Source organism: Sipha flava, unplaced genomic scaffold, assembly GCF_003268045.1.
Source record: "Sipha flava isolate LNK unplaced genomic scaffold, YSA_version1 591_pilon_pilon, whole genome shotgun sequence".
Taxonomy (NCBI): domain Eukaryota; kingdom Metazoa; phylum Arthropoda; class Insecta; order Hemiptera; family Aphididae; genus Sipha; species Sipha flava.
In genome coordinates, this window is record NW_020273570.1 from 157,512 (window position 1) to 175,294 (window position 17,783).

Consider the following 17,783-nt stretch of genomic DNA (forward strand, 5'->3'; position numbering starts at 1 on the left):
AGTATATTTATGTCTAAATAATCTGGCGAATAAAACACACGAAAGAACATCGTATCGATTCAGGTGTTGTGTAAAAATTATGATCGTATAACCTATTCAAGGACCCATTACGATGAGGAAGTAATACATATTTACTTAAGGTATACCAAAATTTTATTTATAGAATTTAATGGTTAGTTATAGGTTATTATAATATTTCTTTAATTTAATTAATCCAAAACATACAAAAAAAAAAAAAAAAAAAAAAAAAAATACAAAATTAAAATGTTATAAATCTAAATTTAAGAATAAAGTTGAATAAAATAAAATAAAACACATAAATTATTCGTTTGGCATTAAATCATTGGCAACCCCCTAATAATATTTGGCGACCTCCAGGTAGGGCACCACTAGTCTGAATCGCCACGACAATCAGAAACAACGGGTGATGGGGATGACGGACGGACGGCTTGTGATCAGATCACTCTAATTTCGCGTCGGTGGTGGGGGCCGAGGGGGCAACGGGGGTGGTGGAGATTGTAGTCGCGCGGTGAGCGAAAGGGATCGATCAGTTGCCAAATTTCTGTCCTGCACCGCAGCCCACGGTCCGCGAACCTGTGTCCGAGACAATGCACGTTTCTCCTTCCGATTTCGACGCGCGATTGACCGCGACCGCTGATGTTCCGAAGCGTCCGACGACGAACTGGTCGAGACCGACCGCTCGCGTTGGTGGTGCCGCTTGTCTCGCTGCTGCCGAGATTTCCGCCGCTTGGACAACGGCTTCGGAGAATGCGTCTCTTGGCACTCGTCCGATGATGTTACTTCCACGGTCTCCGTGATGGGCACGACCTCCGGCTGATCAAGCTTCGACTGCCATTTGAACGAGAAGTAACACGAAACGGGGGCCAACGGCTGTAACGAGAAAAATTAAAAAGTAAACGATAACTATCCTACATAACACGAACGGTACATAAAAACGGTGCATAAAAACTACATAATATACGTAATGTATTATAATAATTTTATTACAGTATTATAATATGTAATAAATAATAGTAATATAACATATCATGCGGGTCGGACTAGACCGGTAAAATAGTGATCAATAGAGTGAACCTCTAAATTATCATAATCACAAAAAAAACTGATTATTTTTAGGTAGTCCTTACTAATGTAATTTATTTTTGAAACAAAACGATTCCTCAAATCTATTTACTGTTTACTGTTATATTGTATTTATTTTAAGTGTTGTATATATATACACCGGGAACCGTCAAAACGCATCGCGTGACACAATGAAATGTGCCAGTTAAACAAAAAAAAAAAAAAAAGAAAAGAAAAGAAAGAAAGATCCATGGCCAATTGAAAACGTTACCCGTCCCCCGGTAGTTTAGTTCGACCCTGCAGTATACATCCAATAATGATAAAATCGAATGTAAAAAACTTACGTCAGATACCGACTTAAATGCCGAGTGCTTTGTACTGGAAGACACTATTTTTGGCTGTCGGACCGGTTCAAATGAGATGTACCTACGAGCAAGACATGACTGAAGATTTTCGCCTTCGGGCAAGACGAACCATGATACTTCACTGATATCTTCTTTGATCAATTCCATCGTTTGCAACTGATTCGATCGAGGTGGTAAAGGTGGTGGCGGTGGCGGCGGCGGCGGCGGCGGCGGTGGTGGTGTTGACCAAGTCGGTCGTTGTGATGGCCATACCAGTGGTGGTGTTGACCACATCGGTGATGGTGATGACCACGACGGTGGTGGTGTTGACCACATCGGTGTTGGTGATGACCTCATCATTGGTGGTGTTGACCACATCAGTGATGGTAATGACCATGCCGGTAGCGGCGATTGCGGTGGTGATGATGATGACCACATCGGTGGTGGCGGTGGCAGTGGTGGTAATGATGACCACATCGATGGCTGCGGTGGTGGTGGCGGTGGCGGCGATGGTGGTAGCGATGACCACATCGAGGATGACCACACCGACGGCTTCGGTGGCTCAAGCGGTGACAGCGGCATTAGCGATAGTGGTGGCGGTGGCGGCGGCGATAATAGGGATAATAAATCTGCCTCTGTTAATATAGACAAGGGATCACCTGTGTCCCATTCATTATTTTCCAGTATGTTAAACCCGTCGGGGTCCACGTCTCCGAGATTTCGTTCCACTTGATGGCTTATTATTTTATCTTTCGTTGTGTCTACACCGTGTCGTTCTCGGCCCTCTTGGTTCTTTAACCTTATGGCTCTCATAATCCGATCCGCAGGTCTTCGAAGTTGTCGGTTGCTATCGACTAATTCTTTTAGCGACCAAATCGCGTACTTATTACCTGATTTACCGTGTCGGGCGATTACCCACACGTGATTAATGTCCTTTTTTATATCGTCATTCCAGTATTTATGGTCAGAGCTATAGGAACGGTTTGATGTTGATGGCGGTAGGGATGGCTTATTGACGTGGGCTGATGATAAGCGGGTTTGAGTTATCATATTACTCTTATACGGCTGGCCAATAATCACACCACAGAGAAGTGCCCAATGTGCTTTACTTCCACCGTCTGTTGCATTCGGCATCATGCTTTTATCACAATCAAAACTACGGAAAAAAAAATCGATCATGAACTCAAATTATTACTCATCGTTTGTAGCAGAGACAAATGACGGTCCTCAGAAGACAGATAGCTGGACTGTCAAAATATCTTATTTAAATGGATTAATTACATTTTTAAATAGTATTTATGATAAATTGGAATATTTTTTTTTTTTGATATAGAAATTATTATTTCATTTTGTCTCAGATTACAGTTCTTTTTAAAAAAAAAAAATATCTTTTTTCTTTGGAACTCAACAGACCTAACCTAACCTAACTTATTGAATACATTTTCCACACCTTTTAGTAGGGACGAAAATAATAGAATTTGAACGAAATCAAAAAATATAACAACTGTGGAATTTTTTTTAGGTATTACAATAAATTAATACAAAATACTAACCACAAGGCTGGGGCCACACGATACGTCGATACGTGTGTAGTTTTTGACGCGGATTGTGAAAGTACAAAATTGATTGAGGTACGCTTTCCTAGGAGCACGTTTTTTGAGCCGCAGAAACCGATCACGTCGACGTGATGACTCTATCACGTCGGCGTCAACGCAAAACGTATTACACGGCGTAGCAGTATTTTCTTACAAGACTATTGGCAGCACGTTGAACAATTCAACTGACTACTGAAAGTGCGACTAGTGTGTAGCACATATATTAAATTTAATAAAGACCACTACCCTACGAGTAATTCTTCAGATCATATAGTATTTTATGATTGCTAACGAATCCGATTAGCTGATCGTCGTTGTCGTCGTCCGAAAAACGAACGTTCGGCCCAACAGAACTATTTTTTTTCCATATTATTGCTTAAATACACACACTGTATTAATACCAAAAAATATTAACATTATAATTTAGTTTTGTATACGTTCGATAAAACAGAAAATTAAAATAGAAACAAACCCAAACATCCATTCATAAAACGCTGCGCGCGACGCAATAAATTCCCTCTGTTGCGCCAACATGGAACGTGTTGCGCTTAATAGGAAAACAGTGCGATTAATTTCACAAGAACAAGTGAATAACGTACCGATTCAAGTGTATTACGTCATACAAGACGCGAAAAACGCGCTCCTAAGATAACGTACCTTTACGGGAGCAGTTACACGAGCGACACGCGTTAAGAATAGCATACGTGAACACGGAGCGTCAAACATATCAACGCCTAAATTAAATTTGTATTGTTTCAAATGTGAACGTCAAATCCACGGACAAACTTTAATCCGGACGCATATTTTATTGCACATTAGTATTTTGTAGTTGAATATAATTGTTGGTGTACAACAAAAGTTCGATCGTCAGTGAACGTGCGAAAGTAGTTAAAAAATGTTGCGGATCTTTTCAAAGTTTGTCGTACAACGTTACGTAATTTCATTTGTATATCGTTCACTGTTTATCGAACGAACCCATCATTCCCTTTTAGTTCGCTTTTATTCCGAGTATGAATATATTAACCCTGGGTCCATATTAAAAAAAAGACCCTTTTGAAAAAACTATGCATTACATATGTATTCACTACCAACTACCAAGTAGACAATAGTAAGATGCAATACGCAGTTATAATAAATTTTTATAGCACGTCTTATCGACGATCGTGCACTCGCTTGGTACGCGCTTTAAAAAGTACGTCCGATTTAACGGTCGTATTCTGTACGCTCGTGCGGTCCTAGTCTAATATTATTAGTAAGTAATTTAAGTAATTTCAGAGGGAAGAAGAAGCAAATTAAAACTTACCAAACTGCTATCAGATGACCACGGATCAATAGTTGCACTATATCCACCGACCACAACGGGTCGTTCGGCCGAACGGTTAGTCGCTCGTGGTGTTTGTCCATAGACGTTTGATCGCTTTGGAATGAATCGTCTCTCGCATTGCGCGCGTTGTCATACTTAGAGGTCGAAGGGGTTGGGTCGTTTAACAAATCGCGTTCCACCAACCATGCTTTGTATCGGCCAGCCTGGTGTTTATCCGCTATCACAGTCATGGCTAGAGCGCTGAACATTTCTCCGCGAGCCGTGTATCCGTGATTGATGGCGTCTAGTTGCAATTGATTTATGGTGGGCGGATTAAGTATTTCCGGCAAAGACGTATGATCTCCAACGAATTCAGACCAATTTTTTTTTATGTTCTGTATCAGGGCTTCTTCCACTGCATCGTTTGTGGGGTTAGTATTTTTTAACTTGTTATAACTGTCACAAACATTATTGGCTGCGGCACCATTAACTGCCACCTCAAAACCCAAGATAGGTCGTGCGGCCATGGCCAGTACTGCTAGTCCACAGCTGTTATAGAATGAAACATATAATATTAGAAATATACTTAGTTCTAAGTATAGCTACATCAACGTATACAATCCAATTACTACTTGCATTGATCTACATTTTAAGTAAATCCTATCTCTACCAAACATGTACAATAACTTATTAAGTATATCCAGAACTCCCACAAATGGGGGGGGGGGCAGTGAGTACCATAGTCCTGGAGCTCGGAAAAAAGTATAATATTATACATACTAATAATTTAATTTAGAAAAAAAATGAATCACGCCACTCCAATCACCATATTATTTTTATATAATATTGGATATCGGTATATAAATAATTTGATTTTTTACTACATAATTTCGTGTATTAATCTATGTGTATATATATTATTTGTATTTCATAAAATCGGGAATTGGCGTCGGTAGAAGGGTGCGACGCGAGCATTTATAAAAATAATAAAGAAAAAAATCCGGAGATGATAAAAGCAATCAGTATGCCGCCATAGAAATTTAAGTTGAATATCCATGTTTGCTGCCTATCCTACTGGTATTTATTTTACTGAATATTCGTATTCCGACAAAATGTTCATTATTTATTTATTACTATTTATTTTATCGACAGCCTAGGTCTAAAAAAAACCCACGATCATATTAATACACTACCAGAATTGAACGCAGGGGGTAGAAGTTTAACTCCTCCCCACTCCAAAAAAATCATAAAAAAATAACTTGACTCATAAATGTAGTAATTATTTTAAATTTTTCTGTGAGGCTTACAAATAAAATACAAAAATATATATTTATATATATTATATTATATATATATGTAAAGAATATATTATAATTCTTTAAATTGTATTTTATCGCACTCTGCACGGTTAGTGTGGTCATAAGGTGATTAGTAATAACAATAATAATGATAAGCAAGTTATGATAAAATAAATTAATTGCAATAAGGAAGATATGTAATATTATATGTTAGTAGTTTAGGAATTGACATTTTATTGAATAACAAACATTTATTGTCGTTTCTTTATGTTTAGGTAAGTTCTGTATATAATATAAATAATATGTAATAATAATAAATAAAACTTTATGTTTAGAGCAACACAATTCCAGTGTGATTTGTTCGTGGTCAATTCCTGAATAAAATAATTAACAGTCTTATATATATATATATATATTATAAAATGAGTAAGAAAGCATAATATTTATCAACATTTTACATTTATACAAACTCCATTCCCCCCAGACATTTTTTCCTGTGCTCGCCTTTGTACACTGCAGTATGCATTTTAGTTTTTACCACAATCGCCAGGCGCTGATCAATAATCTACGTGACATCTAATTATATTCACTCTCCGAGCTGTGGTAGTTGTTTGTTATCCTGAGTCTGTCAACTTTAAATATTATACACATTAAAATACTTGGAATAAGACCCGAGATTTTCATTGTATAAGCATAAATCTGGATCCAAAGAACGGACAATGAAATTGGAAAAATAAGAAAAATCCGTTTCAAATAATTCAAGTAATATATACATTTTTCAAACCAGTTAAAACCAATACGTATTCTATGAAAAATATACGACATGATAACAATGTATTAGAAATTGTCGGTCTTGAAAAATCTTATCATACTTTTAATGGAAAAATAGACAGACATGAAAATGTGAGTGCCTGTTCTTCGCTCGAAATCAAATGTAATTGACTGATTTATGGCCTCAAAAAATTATTAATGTAAATCAAAATATCTTCTCTAGAATTATTGAACGATATTCAAGCAAAGAAATTAGAAAATATTTTTAAAAATACTTCTGTTGTTTTAAAAATATTTTGTACACTACAAATGGAAGTTTTTGAAGCACAAAGATCTTTTAGTAAATTAGGAAATCAGCTTAAGACTTGGCAGGAGGCTTCAACTGGCCATGAATGACTTAACTTAATTTAACGTATATCAATTGAAAACAAATTTATATTACAAATTAACTTTTATAAAATTATACTCCTACATAATTTTGCCAAAAAAGCAAAAAAAGAAAAATGTAATTAATATAAAATTAAGTTTTAAATTGAGTGATTGAGTATAAAAAAAAAAAAAAATCATATACCATATGAATTTAGGTATTCGCAATGTACAAAGATATTTTAAGTTTAAATAATTTACATTATATTTCATTATTCATAAATAATTTAAAAAAAAAAAATTTTAGTTATTAAATTAAACTGCTGTAAATGTGTTTTTAACCTATTTCAGGATAACTTTGATAACTGATATTTTGTAAAGTTGTATAACGGCAAAAGAAGCTGTTTAACCAATAATTTAGGTATATTTTGTAAAAATAAAAAAATGTAATGATAGAATTTATATTAAAATTATATGATAACAATATACGATGAAGGCTCAAATTTATTTACAGTACCGTCATAGAAAAATGCATGTGGGGTGGGGGGCCTGAATATAACTAAATTTATTAAAAATACTTTTGTAAATCTAACGTGGCGTTGGAATACTTTAACTAATCGACTGATTTAAATACATGCACTTAAATTATTATTCGATGACTAATATAAATTAGGACGCTCATTTTTATAATAAATAATTTAATAAACTCTATATGATAAGAAACTGGAATTTTTACGGAGTAATTATACTACATTTACACTTTCGCCAATCGAATTAAAAAATTATGTATGTATCTGTAACACTAATTAAAACTACTTTTTCAATATGTTTCATGGTGAGATGCATTTTTAATCAAATATTCAAGCTACACATTAGTAATGGACACAAAAATAATTGTATTTGATTTTTTTACATTGATAATTGGTACACATGCCAGAACTAAAATTACATGACTGTGCACGGACGTACGGTACATTTTATGCTGTTTAAAATTAAAAATAGTTGGATAGACATGCTGTGCAAAACTGATAAATGCCTTCTTACGGTTCGATGTGTGCTTTTTCATCATCTTTGGTGATTCCTTATATTATGTTTACGTAATGATAGCTATTTTCACAGTATAGTTTTAGCATGATAATATTAAGAGTAATGAATTATAAGAATCTATATATTTGTCATGAAAATAAATCACTACGTAGGATATGATATTAAAAATAATTGTGCATCATATATTTTATTTGTAAAATATTCTTCTTAGATAAATTAAGTTCAAATTAAAAAACTCTATAACCTTAAACTTTCCGAACTAATCTAGGAGCGACTCAAATAGAAATAAATTCAAATGTATTAATCAGTAAGAAAAAATAATAAACATAAAAAAAAAATAAGATGGAGAAATTGTTAATTTAGATTTAGATACTTTATCAGACGCGGATCTAAGGAGGGAAGGGGCGAAGGAGAGCTCTTCAAATCAACCATTAAAGTTTTTTTCAATCGTGACAAAGAAAAACTATTCAATTATTTTTTATTTATCATTTAAAAATCCTAAACGTTTTATCTACCGATAGAATATTATGAACAATTTACATCGTACAGAATCGACTACAATTTCTTGTACGCACAAGTCATATACCAATGATTGTGTTGTATCTCGTTTTTCGTGTTTTATCTTACATCAATCGGTAATATTATGCAATGTAAAACGGCAAAATTTGATTTCGTGAATTTTCAACCGGAAAAATATAACGGATGTTTATGATTTTTATCGTTTTGACAACGCTTAACATTGTCCATGTTATATATTCCTTCAAAACTGAAAGTCCGTGTACCTACAGATAATAAACTCATAAATACCAATCGTGTTGCGGATCCATTAAATTAGATTCGCCCGTAATTTGACGCGTTCCAATATGTGCAGCACGTGTATTCGTAATTATTACGTGGCGGCATACATTAGGGAAAATAATTTTCTTAAACAGACACTGCGAATAACGCTACGTTAGATTACACGTTAGCGCAGGGGTCGGCAACTGACGGACCGCGGTCCGCATTCAGACCGTGGAGGGCAATACTCTGGACCCTGTAAACTTTTATTTTCATACTCCTAATATTGTAATTTTTAATATAAATTAATTGTAATAACCGCATAGTTATTTTTATTTTTATACTGCTATTTTTAAAATATAAAGATTTGAAAAAGATTGTTTTCACTGGACCTCATTGATTTACTATTTTAATCTTTATGATTCTAATATAAATTAATTGCCGACCCCTGCGTTAGCGGATGCACGTACGCATCGATGGCGGAAAACTGTTTCGAAACACGTAAACTCCTTCGACCGTCCGGCCCCCGTGCAGAAAATTATCCCCGTATATCGTTCGTGCAAAACACTCACTTGGGACCCGTCTGCTGCACCCATCGGATCGGCGACATCCAACACCGCAGGTGCAACGGTTCTTCTATGGAGACGCCGTAGTACCGTTTCCAAGTGGTGAACACTTGCTCGCTGAGCTGCTGCCGGAACTCGTGGAACCGACTGCGCGTCAGCTCGGCGATCGGATGTTCGGCGACGCGCAAGATTTTGGCCGCCGACCGACGTGCATCGCGACGCCTCTTGCACGCGCGCGCCGCCTCAGCGCGGTCCGCGAGCCAACGGTCCTCGCAAAGTTTCCGCGCGCACCGAGCAGCCGACGTCTCGGCACACCTCGCCTCCTGGTCGTAGGCCGGCTCGCGTTCCCGGCGCACCGGACAGAACCGCGACCGGACATCGCGCCTGGCGTGTCGGGCCGACCGGCGCGTACGTCGACTGTTGTGGAACGACCGGGCGTACGCGTCGAACTCCCTCAGCTGGCCGCGCTCCCGCCGCGACAGACCGTACCGCGGTCCCAGTACATGGAGCCGGCCGTCCGGATGCAGCTCGTCGCCGGACGCGTGGCTGGACGTGTCGCTGCCCGCCCATCCGGCACCGGACCCGGCCGCGTCTTCGTTCTCGTCCTCGACGCCCGGCGAGTCCGGGTCGTACGAACTTCCACCGTCCGAGCCCGGGTCCGGGCACCAGTGCCGCGGCACATGGCCGTCGGCCGTCAGCATCACGTACGCGATGTTCGGCACGGTTCGGGTCCAACCTCGGGCAATGCCGTGCGGCCCCAGCACGAGGCGCGTCGCGCGCCGCACCGAGTCCGCGCCCGGCAGCTGGCCGTGGTCCAGTCGCGCGGTCAGGGCTCCGTAGTCTTGCGGGTGCGGGTGCAGCATGGCCGTCATCACGACCAAGTGCAACCAGTTGGACGAGTCGCTGTGTTTGAGCGCGGTGCGCATCTCGCGTACCAGTGCCGAGGTCGCCTCGTCTTCGCGCGCGACGCTGTACAAACTGTCCAAGTAGTTCACGTAATAGCTCGCGGCGAAACGTTTGTAATAGCCGTTCACGGGCCACACGCGGTTCCATCTCAACGACGGGAACCAGTACGGTTGGTCCACGATCGACCGATGGCTGATACGCAGCGGATTACCGGTGTTCCTGGGCGCTCCCAACGGAAGCTTGACGACGAAAGTGGCGTTGCACGTGGCCTTGCCGATCGGGAACCCGTCCTCGTCCCGGAACCACATCTTCGGTTGAATCAGGATGGAGTCCAGAAAATCGCGGGACGCCTGGTACCCGTTCCACGGGATCGGTTCGCCCATTCGGGCCGGTGGCCCGTCTCCGTCTGTCGGTCGTCCGTTCGCGTTTTCTTCCTGGGGCCCGATGTTGCCAACGATGTAGCCGGTACCGTTGGGCAGTCTGACGCTGTAACTCGGAACGAACGGGTCGTCCGGCATGACAACCACGTCGTTCCCAGGGCTCTGCGGCCGGACAATCTGCATCACGGTCGAATCTCCGTTCGTGGTGGAGTCCATCCGGACGTCGCCGTCGGCAGTCGGTGAACGACTGCAACAAAACGTTTATCGTCCGCGTATATGTGTATGTGTAAAATTATATCGATATAAATGTAGAAATAGCTATTCCGTTTGTTAACGTTGTTTAAAAGTACAGTTCCGACTAGTTACGTGTTCTCGTGACGACTACTGCTACTACTACCACCCGTGAGATCGGCGCGAGCAGCAACTCGGTGGGAAGGTGCATGTGGGTGGGTGTTTGATGCGTAGACAGACGTACGGAGTTGGTGATACGCGTGATCGGTCGGTACTCGGGTCGGCGACGGCGCCGTTGGGTGGGTTCACGAGCAAGACGCGATCCGCGACTGCGCGCACTAGCGCCCTGCTGGACGGCGGATACAGGGAACAAAAATCGACGGGATGACACACACAAGAAGAACCTGTAGCGGGACAGAACGGTGACTACGATGACACAGTCGGTTAATAGGTCACTGTCCAATGCGGCGGGTATTGGGGGGGGGGGCGGTGCGAGGGAAAGTTGAAGGGAAAATTGCTTTTACGACACCGTATTAGTGTGCATCAGTGGCGCAGAATACATACTTCAGGTAGTTCAATTGAACCGCCTGGAAAATTGTAATATTAAAAAAAAATAATAATAATAATAATAAAAATGATCATTAGCTTATTCAAATTAATTACATGGAAAACGTTTTCCATACAAAATAGTACATTTATTTATAGGTACTTAAAAAAAATTGTTAGGGTGTTTGACAGGGTGGTAAATTGGATGAAGTAGTTGTGTAAATCTAATTATTTGAATTGGCAGTTTCAATTTCATTCGGCACCACTGGTGCGCATCGTCTATTTTTATCGAGTAGAATCCGTCAAAAAATATTTCATTGTGCATACATCTATATCGACGAAGCTGGTAGGAAACGGTCGGAATCCCAGAATAGCCGGGCATGCAAAGAAAAACGAACCGAATAACCATGTGGCCCAGGACTGCGCTTAGGGCGAAAATTGCAATACCTTATTTATTAATTGTAGTCGACAGGTTTCATGAACAAAGGTGTTGTGCGGTAACGTTTTTCTAGAGTTCGATAGATAGGAATATCGTTAGCGAACGTTTTTACTACCTACGTTTTCAGACGAGCGTATAACGCGTCTTAGAACGGAAAAAAAAAAAAAAGAAAATTCGAAAGTGTTTAGACCCGAAATGACGTAACGGGAGTACGGATCGAGATGCACTGCAAAGGCGATGACAGTCCGGAGAACACGGTGCACGCGATACGAATGACGTGAGCGTGTGGAGCCGCTGAAATAGTTCCATGTATCGAACGGCGCTCGATGGTCGCGACGACCCATCGATAGGTAGTCGCTCGATGTTTTTGAACACGTCCGTCGTTTCGAGGACAGGAAAGGCAGGAGCGGAGCGGGTGGATCGGAGTTTTTTTGAAATGCGAAACGGGTTTCTGTCGGCTCGCGAATACGGCCGAATGTGGAATATTGTTATTTTCAAACATTCGGCCCGTGTGTCTTTGGCAATTGCGGCTATTGTTACTTAGGTATACTTTGGTATACGGCGTACGTTCTTACGAGATACGCGAGTAACAATCGATAGTGACCCGGCTCGACGAGCAATCGATAGTTTCGGAAAAGTTCTCAACGGTCCGCGAACGCCTGCGCGCCAACTCGGAATACGAATCGCGCCGCCGCAGTTCCGGCCGTCGTGCGTACCGCGGGCCGTCGCTACTGCCACTCGCCGTCATCACTTCCACGAACTACTCGCGCGCCGCCCGTAGATGGGAAAATTATTATTATCTACCAAGTTCTTATCACGCCGAGCCAGCTGCCGTATTGTTTGCCGTTTGATAACGACCGCGACGACTGCGATAACATCACGATTAGCGCGCGGACGTACAAATGAGTACCTGTATAATGAACGTAACACCGAATAATTGTATCGCGTACTTGGCGTACCGTCGGTTCTCTCCAATTTACTTTTGGTAACGAATTCGAAATCGACGGCAACATCATCATAATATCATAACAACGGTTGTACATTGTTTTCCACGATCCTTTGTGTGGCGACAACCGTAAAATGTTATTGTACGTTATTGGACTATGGTGAGCAGCATTAGTGTTACAACAACAATTTGTTGACGACGACGAACGACCTTTAGGCTCGCAGATAACGCGCTCGTCTATGTTTTTATCGGATGTCTCTGTTTAAACACGGAAAACACACAATCTAACGACGGTTTATCTGTGACGTTAGTCGTGTACGCACATACACACTGACGGAAAAAAAACGAATGCAGTAAAACGACATCAGATAACACTTACATAACATGGTTCGTGTTGACCGAATCGTCGTTGTTTGGACATTTCGTCGTCGTCGTCGTCGTCGTCGTCGTCACCGCCGTCGTCGTAGGTTTGTACATAATCGAGTACAAAATATATAGCAGCGTTAACGCGACGAACACGACGTAGGATCATATTCCCTTTTGCGATTCGTTAGCGAAACGACGGCCGAGGTCGTATTCGACACGGTCGTTTGATGGCCGCATCATTATAGTGTGGAAAGATGAAAGCGGAATAAAATTTATTAATAACAAATAAACAAACAGATGGGGGAGAGAAAGAGAAAGATAGAGAGAGAGTGAGTGAGAAGGAGAATGAATAAAAAATAGAAAAAAAAAACAAGCCGTACCGATACGCGGTCGGAAGTAGGTCGCGTTGCGGCTGTAACGTACGGCCCTTAACACACTCGTCGGTACGGGAGACGGAATCCGTGATAACGACGACTGCTGATAACCACGTAGTCGTCGTCGTCGTCGTCTCGTACTGATAACGTTCGGCGAGCAAACGGAACGCGCACGGTGCAGCGCGTTGTAATAAATCCGTCAACAACAACAACAACAACAACAACGGACGACGAGAACATCGCCGAGTTCAATCCGTCGTCATCGGCTGCAACGCGACGCGCGGTTCGCGGTCCTGGTCGAATGACATCGGACGACCGCGGGTCCAGTTGATTGAACGCCGCGCGATACCGTCCGACAACCGCCCATATCCGCGTCAGGGTGACGCGAATGTCACGTAATGCACACGATCTAAGCGGATCGAACGGCGGAAATCACCACCACTGCGAGTGTTGTTACTGACTCCGTCTCGCCAACAGCACGGGACGGAAAAAGGTTCGTGGGGCACATATTATTCGCACTTCCATCGTCACCGCAGGACCGTCTTGCCTTTTTGCGCTCGAGTCTGTACATTCCGATTGCGCTCTGTTGCGCGTTCGTTTATATTTACACGCGTGCCGCACGTACGCGCATTACCCGTATCGCACGACGACGACACACCTGCCGCAATAAAAATCGCGTTGTCTCGCCGCCGCCGCCGACATTCGGTAAATATTGATTACGAAATTGTTTTACTACCTACCCGTCACACCTATTTGCCGGTGTCAAAGTCGTCGGTTATCGGAGCCGCACACTCGCGATGACGACGGCCCATTGTTATTATGATTTTTTTATCGTTTTCACTAACTACCAGAACGCTATAAAAACCGACCATACGTATAAATCGAGATTTCAATTATACGCAAATAACGTCGAGTATAACCACCAGCGTTCTGTTTACATCTATAAATACCATTGGACAGTGCTCAGCGAGTGAGTGTTTTTTTTCTAACTCGATTTTTCGTGTTTGTAGCGTGTCCACTTCTGTCTCTACAATGGATTATTTCATCTTCGGCCGCGGTAGATAGCGACAAGCAAAAACAGTAGTAGTGTCGTTGTGGGCAACAGCCACAAATCAGCAACGTAATGATGTCATCAGGTGGTGCCTATGGCCATCAGCCTTCGGCTGCCACTGCGGCAGCCGCGGCTGCAGCAGCTGCAGCTGCAGCATCTTCTGCAGCAGCAGCGGCTGCCTCCTCATCATCATCAGCTGCAAGCAGCTTTCTACACCTGGGTGACGTGGTGTCACTATACTCGGAAGGCACTGTGTCCGGATTCTTGAGCACATTAGGGTAAATATATATTATATTATTATATTGATCTTGACACAATGTTTCTTAAACGTTAATAATTCAGAATATAATTTTTGTATTATTTTCTAATTTAAAAGGCTAGTAGATGACCGTGTTGTAGTATGCCCTGAAGCTGGTGATCTTAAGAATCCACCTAAAAAATTCAGGGGTAAGTACTAAACAATATAATAAGTAATTCATTTATGTGTAAAATGTATACTTTTTTTTAAGATTGCTTGTTCATGATATGCCCTATGAATCGATATTCTGCACAGAAACAGTTTTGGAAAGCTGCCAAACAGCAACAGCTGCAACAGCAACAACGTTTAGGTGGTAATGGATTTCCACCAGGTGTTGGACCGATAGGGCCAACAGCTGCTGTTGGACCTCCAATGGCCACTGATACGGTTTTAATAAAGCGATTACATGTTAGTATTTTTAAATACAATTACAAATTTTATTAATTTCAGTGATATATAATACATTTTTATAATTAATCTAATGCTATTAAGTTTAAAAGCATAATATGTCAGTAAAATAAAAAGATTCAACCAATTATAATAATTTAACATTTAATATTCCTTTGTATATATATATATATATGTATTATGTTTGATTTATTTTACTTCATTTATATTTAAATGTATTTAATTTTATAAATAATTAGTACGTAGTTAATCTTTTGAATGATAATATTTTATACCAACTGGCTTAATAGTTATATTAGAAGTAGTATTAATTTAATATTAAACCACAAAATACCATGGTTTATCTAGTATAGACTTTTTTTGTCATTTATAGCATGCTGCAGAAATTGAAAAGCGACAAAATGAATCTGAAAACCGTAAAATCTTGGGAAATGTAATCCAGTATGGTAATGTTGTCCAGGTAAACAATAGTTCTATAATATTTTATTGAAAATACTTACTAATGTTATATTCTGATAATAGCTTTTGCATCTGAAATCCAATAAATACTTAACCGTCAACAAGCGTCTACCTGCCTTGTTAGAGAAAAATGCTATGCGTGTGTACTTGGATGCAAATGGTAATGAAGGATCATGGTGGAATATTATGCCATTCTACAAGCTGCGTTCTACTGGCGACAATGTTGTTCTTGGTGATAAAGTCACTATGGTACCAGCCTGTGTAGGCGGTGGTGGTGCATCACTCGGAACACCTGGCTTAGGTGGAGCAATGGGCGGTGCAATGGGATTTGGATATGGTGGAGGCAGCGGATATGGAGGAGGAGGAGGATTCGGTGGCATTGGTACATTTGGTGGTGGCAGTTTTGGAGGCGGTAGTTACTATCACAACCAGCAACAACAAGTAGCTTTACACGTAGCTGGAAATTATGAGCTCCCGGACAATCCAGGTTGCAAAGAGGTTAGCAGTTAAATTATTATCATGCACTTATAAAGTTGATTGAATAATATTTTTAATTTTAAAATCCATGTCAATCATTTTTGATAAATAATAGATTTCTATCAATATTTATAAACATATTGCTTAATATAAAAGGAGACAATATGATATATTTATAAATCTACATTTTAACCTTTAAAATTGAAAAATGAAACATAATTAATTATCTAAACCACCAAATAATATGTAATATATACATATTATATTATTCACTACTGCTTTCTTAAATTAAATTTTCATGAAACAGACATCAATAGTGTGGTTTAGTACTAAAATATTGCTTTAAGTCTAATAAAATTACATTACATATATTTCATACCTGTATTTTACATTCAACGGAAAACACAAATATTATACTACAAATAATTTCTTATAAATGGATAAATAATAAATTGTTCGGTGTGATTATATCATCACATTATTCATAGTATAGCTAAATGCAGAACACTTAATCGAGTTATACATTAAATTACGAGTAATTTGTAAATAAATAAAATGTTATAAATAATAATATTAATATTATATAATTAATATTTAATGATATATAAGTTAATAGTTACCAAAATCTTGATATATTTAGTAAGTTATAACAGAAAATTATAGTTAAATTACCAGTATAAATTAAATGTAACAGCTATTATAAGTGTAATCAAATTTTAAGTATGAATTACATCAATAATTTATTACAGTAGTTATAATTTAAGTATTTTATTTCACTTATGTAATATTTATATGATGTGAAGAACATTTATATATTTATAGTGTTTATAATTTAATAATTAGTTTTTGTGATTTATAGGTAAATGTTGTCAATGCGGCTACCGGTTCTATCCATCATCATGTTCAACATGGTAACCAACAAATTCAACAGTATCAACAACAATCATGGAAAGTTACACTGTTCATGGAGCACCGAGATAACCAAGATGATGTTCTTAAAGGAGGTGATGTTCTTCGGTTATTTCATGCTGAACAAGAGAAGTTTCTTACTATGGATGAATACAAACGACAACAGCACGTATTTTTGCGTACAACAGGACGAACATCTGCTACAGCAGCTACATCGAGTAAAGCCCTTTGGGAAGTGGAGGTATTTTATTGTGAATTAATTTAACTTTTGGTGCTGTAAATTTATTGTTTATTACAATGCTGTGATATGATATTTTTCTATAGAATCCAAAGGTATTCTTACTATTACTGATGTATATCATCTGAATGTATCTGTGGCTTTATTAGATTTAATTGTAAGAAACAGAATTTATTTTTCATTCCTTCTGCTCTATTTTTATTTGTTAAATAGAATTAAATAATATTTCTAACAAATTTATATTAAAATATGTTATTCATTTTTGTTATAATAAATCATTTTCTGTTAGAAACAATCACAAGTAAAATATTATGTACTTCAACCAATATTTAACTATAGTTTTACTTTTTTTATTAAATACTTTTAATAAATTAAATATAAAATTGAAAACAATAAAAAAATTAATTATTTATATTGGTTTGTTTAATTACTTTCCTATATTTACTTTATAAAAGTCAGTTTAACATGGGAATGAATAATTTTTCTGTATTATTTTTGATTATATTTTTATATAATAAAAATGTTATGAATACTTGATATGACATGTAACATAATTTATGTTTTATTTTTAGGTCATTACCAGTCTTATTAGTCTTTTAATTTAA

The 17,783-nt window shown here is 39.1% G+C and overlaps 2 protein-coding genes across 9 annotated transcripts in view; one reads left to right on the forward strand and one right to left on the reverse strand.

The window, feature by feature from the left end:
- Window positions 1-256: 256 nt before the first annotated feature.
- On the reverse strand, window positions 257-13,387 carry LOC112691292. 7 transcript variants are annotated; one of them, XM_025565457.1, is made up of 7 exons: window positions 12,978-13,070; window positions 12,633-12,856; window positions 12,457-12,562; window positions 9,157-10,683; window positions 4,326-4,874; window positions 1,428-2,583; window positions 257-891 (listed from the first exon to the last, which is right to left on the reverse strand). In XM_025565457.1, exons 3-7 carry the CDS (start codon window positions 12,528-12,530, stop codon window positions 466-468), a joined length of 3,732 nt encoding a protein of 1,243 aa, XP_025421242.1. In that variant the 5' UTR covers window positions 12,531-12,562; window positions 12,633-12,856; window positions 12,978-13,070; the 3' UTR covers window positions 257-465. The 7 variants fall into 7 exon arrangements, with proteins under 7 accessions (XP_025421242.1, XP_025421239.1, XP_025421241.1 ...); XM_025565454.1 differs by having other exon boundaries at window positions 12,457-12,856; XM_025565460.1 differs by lacking the exon at window positions 12,457-12,562 and having other exon boundaries at window positions 258-891; window positions 12,612-12,856.
- A 111-nt stretch (window positions 13,388-13,498) lies between these two features.
- The window catches only part of LOC112691291 (inositol 1,4,5-trisphosphate receptor), a 28,270-nt gene continuing 23,985 nt past the window's right edge, over window positions 13,499-17,783 (forward strand). Inside the window, exons 1-7 of one of the 2 annotated variants that reach the window (XM_025565453.1) lie at window positions 13,499-13,831; window positions 14,349-14,667; window positions 14,766-14,836; window positions 14,899-15,095; window positions 15,469-15,555; window positions 15,618-16,052; window positions 16,891-17,181. In XM_025565453.1, the coding sequence (XP_025421238.1) occupies window positions 14,462-14,667; window positions 14,766-14,836; window positions 14,899-15,095; window positions 15,469-15,555; window positions 15,618-16,052; window positions 16,891-17,181 (1,287 nt within the window). In that variant the 5' untranslated portion in view covers window positions 13,499-13,831; window positions 14,349-14,461. The other variant, XM_025565452.1, reaches the window with a different exon arrangement.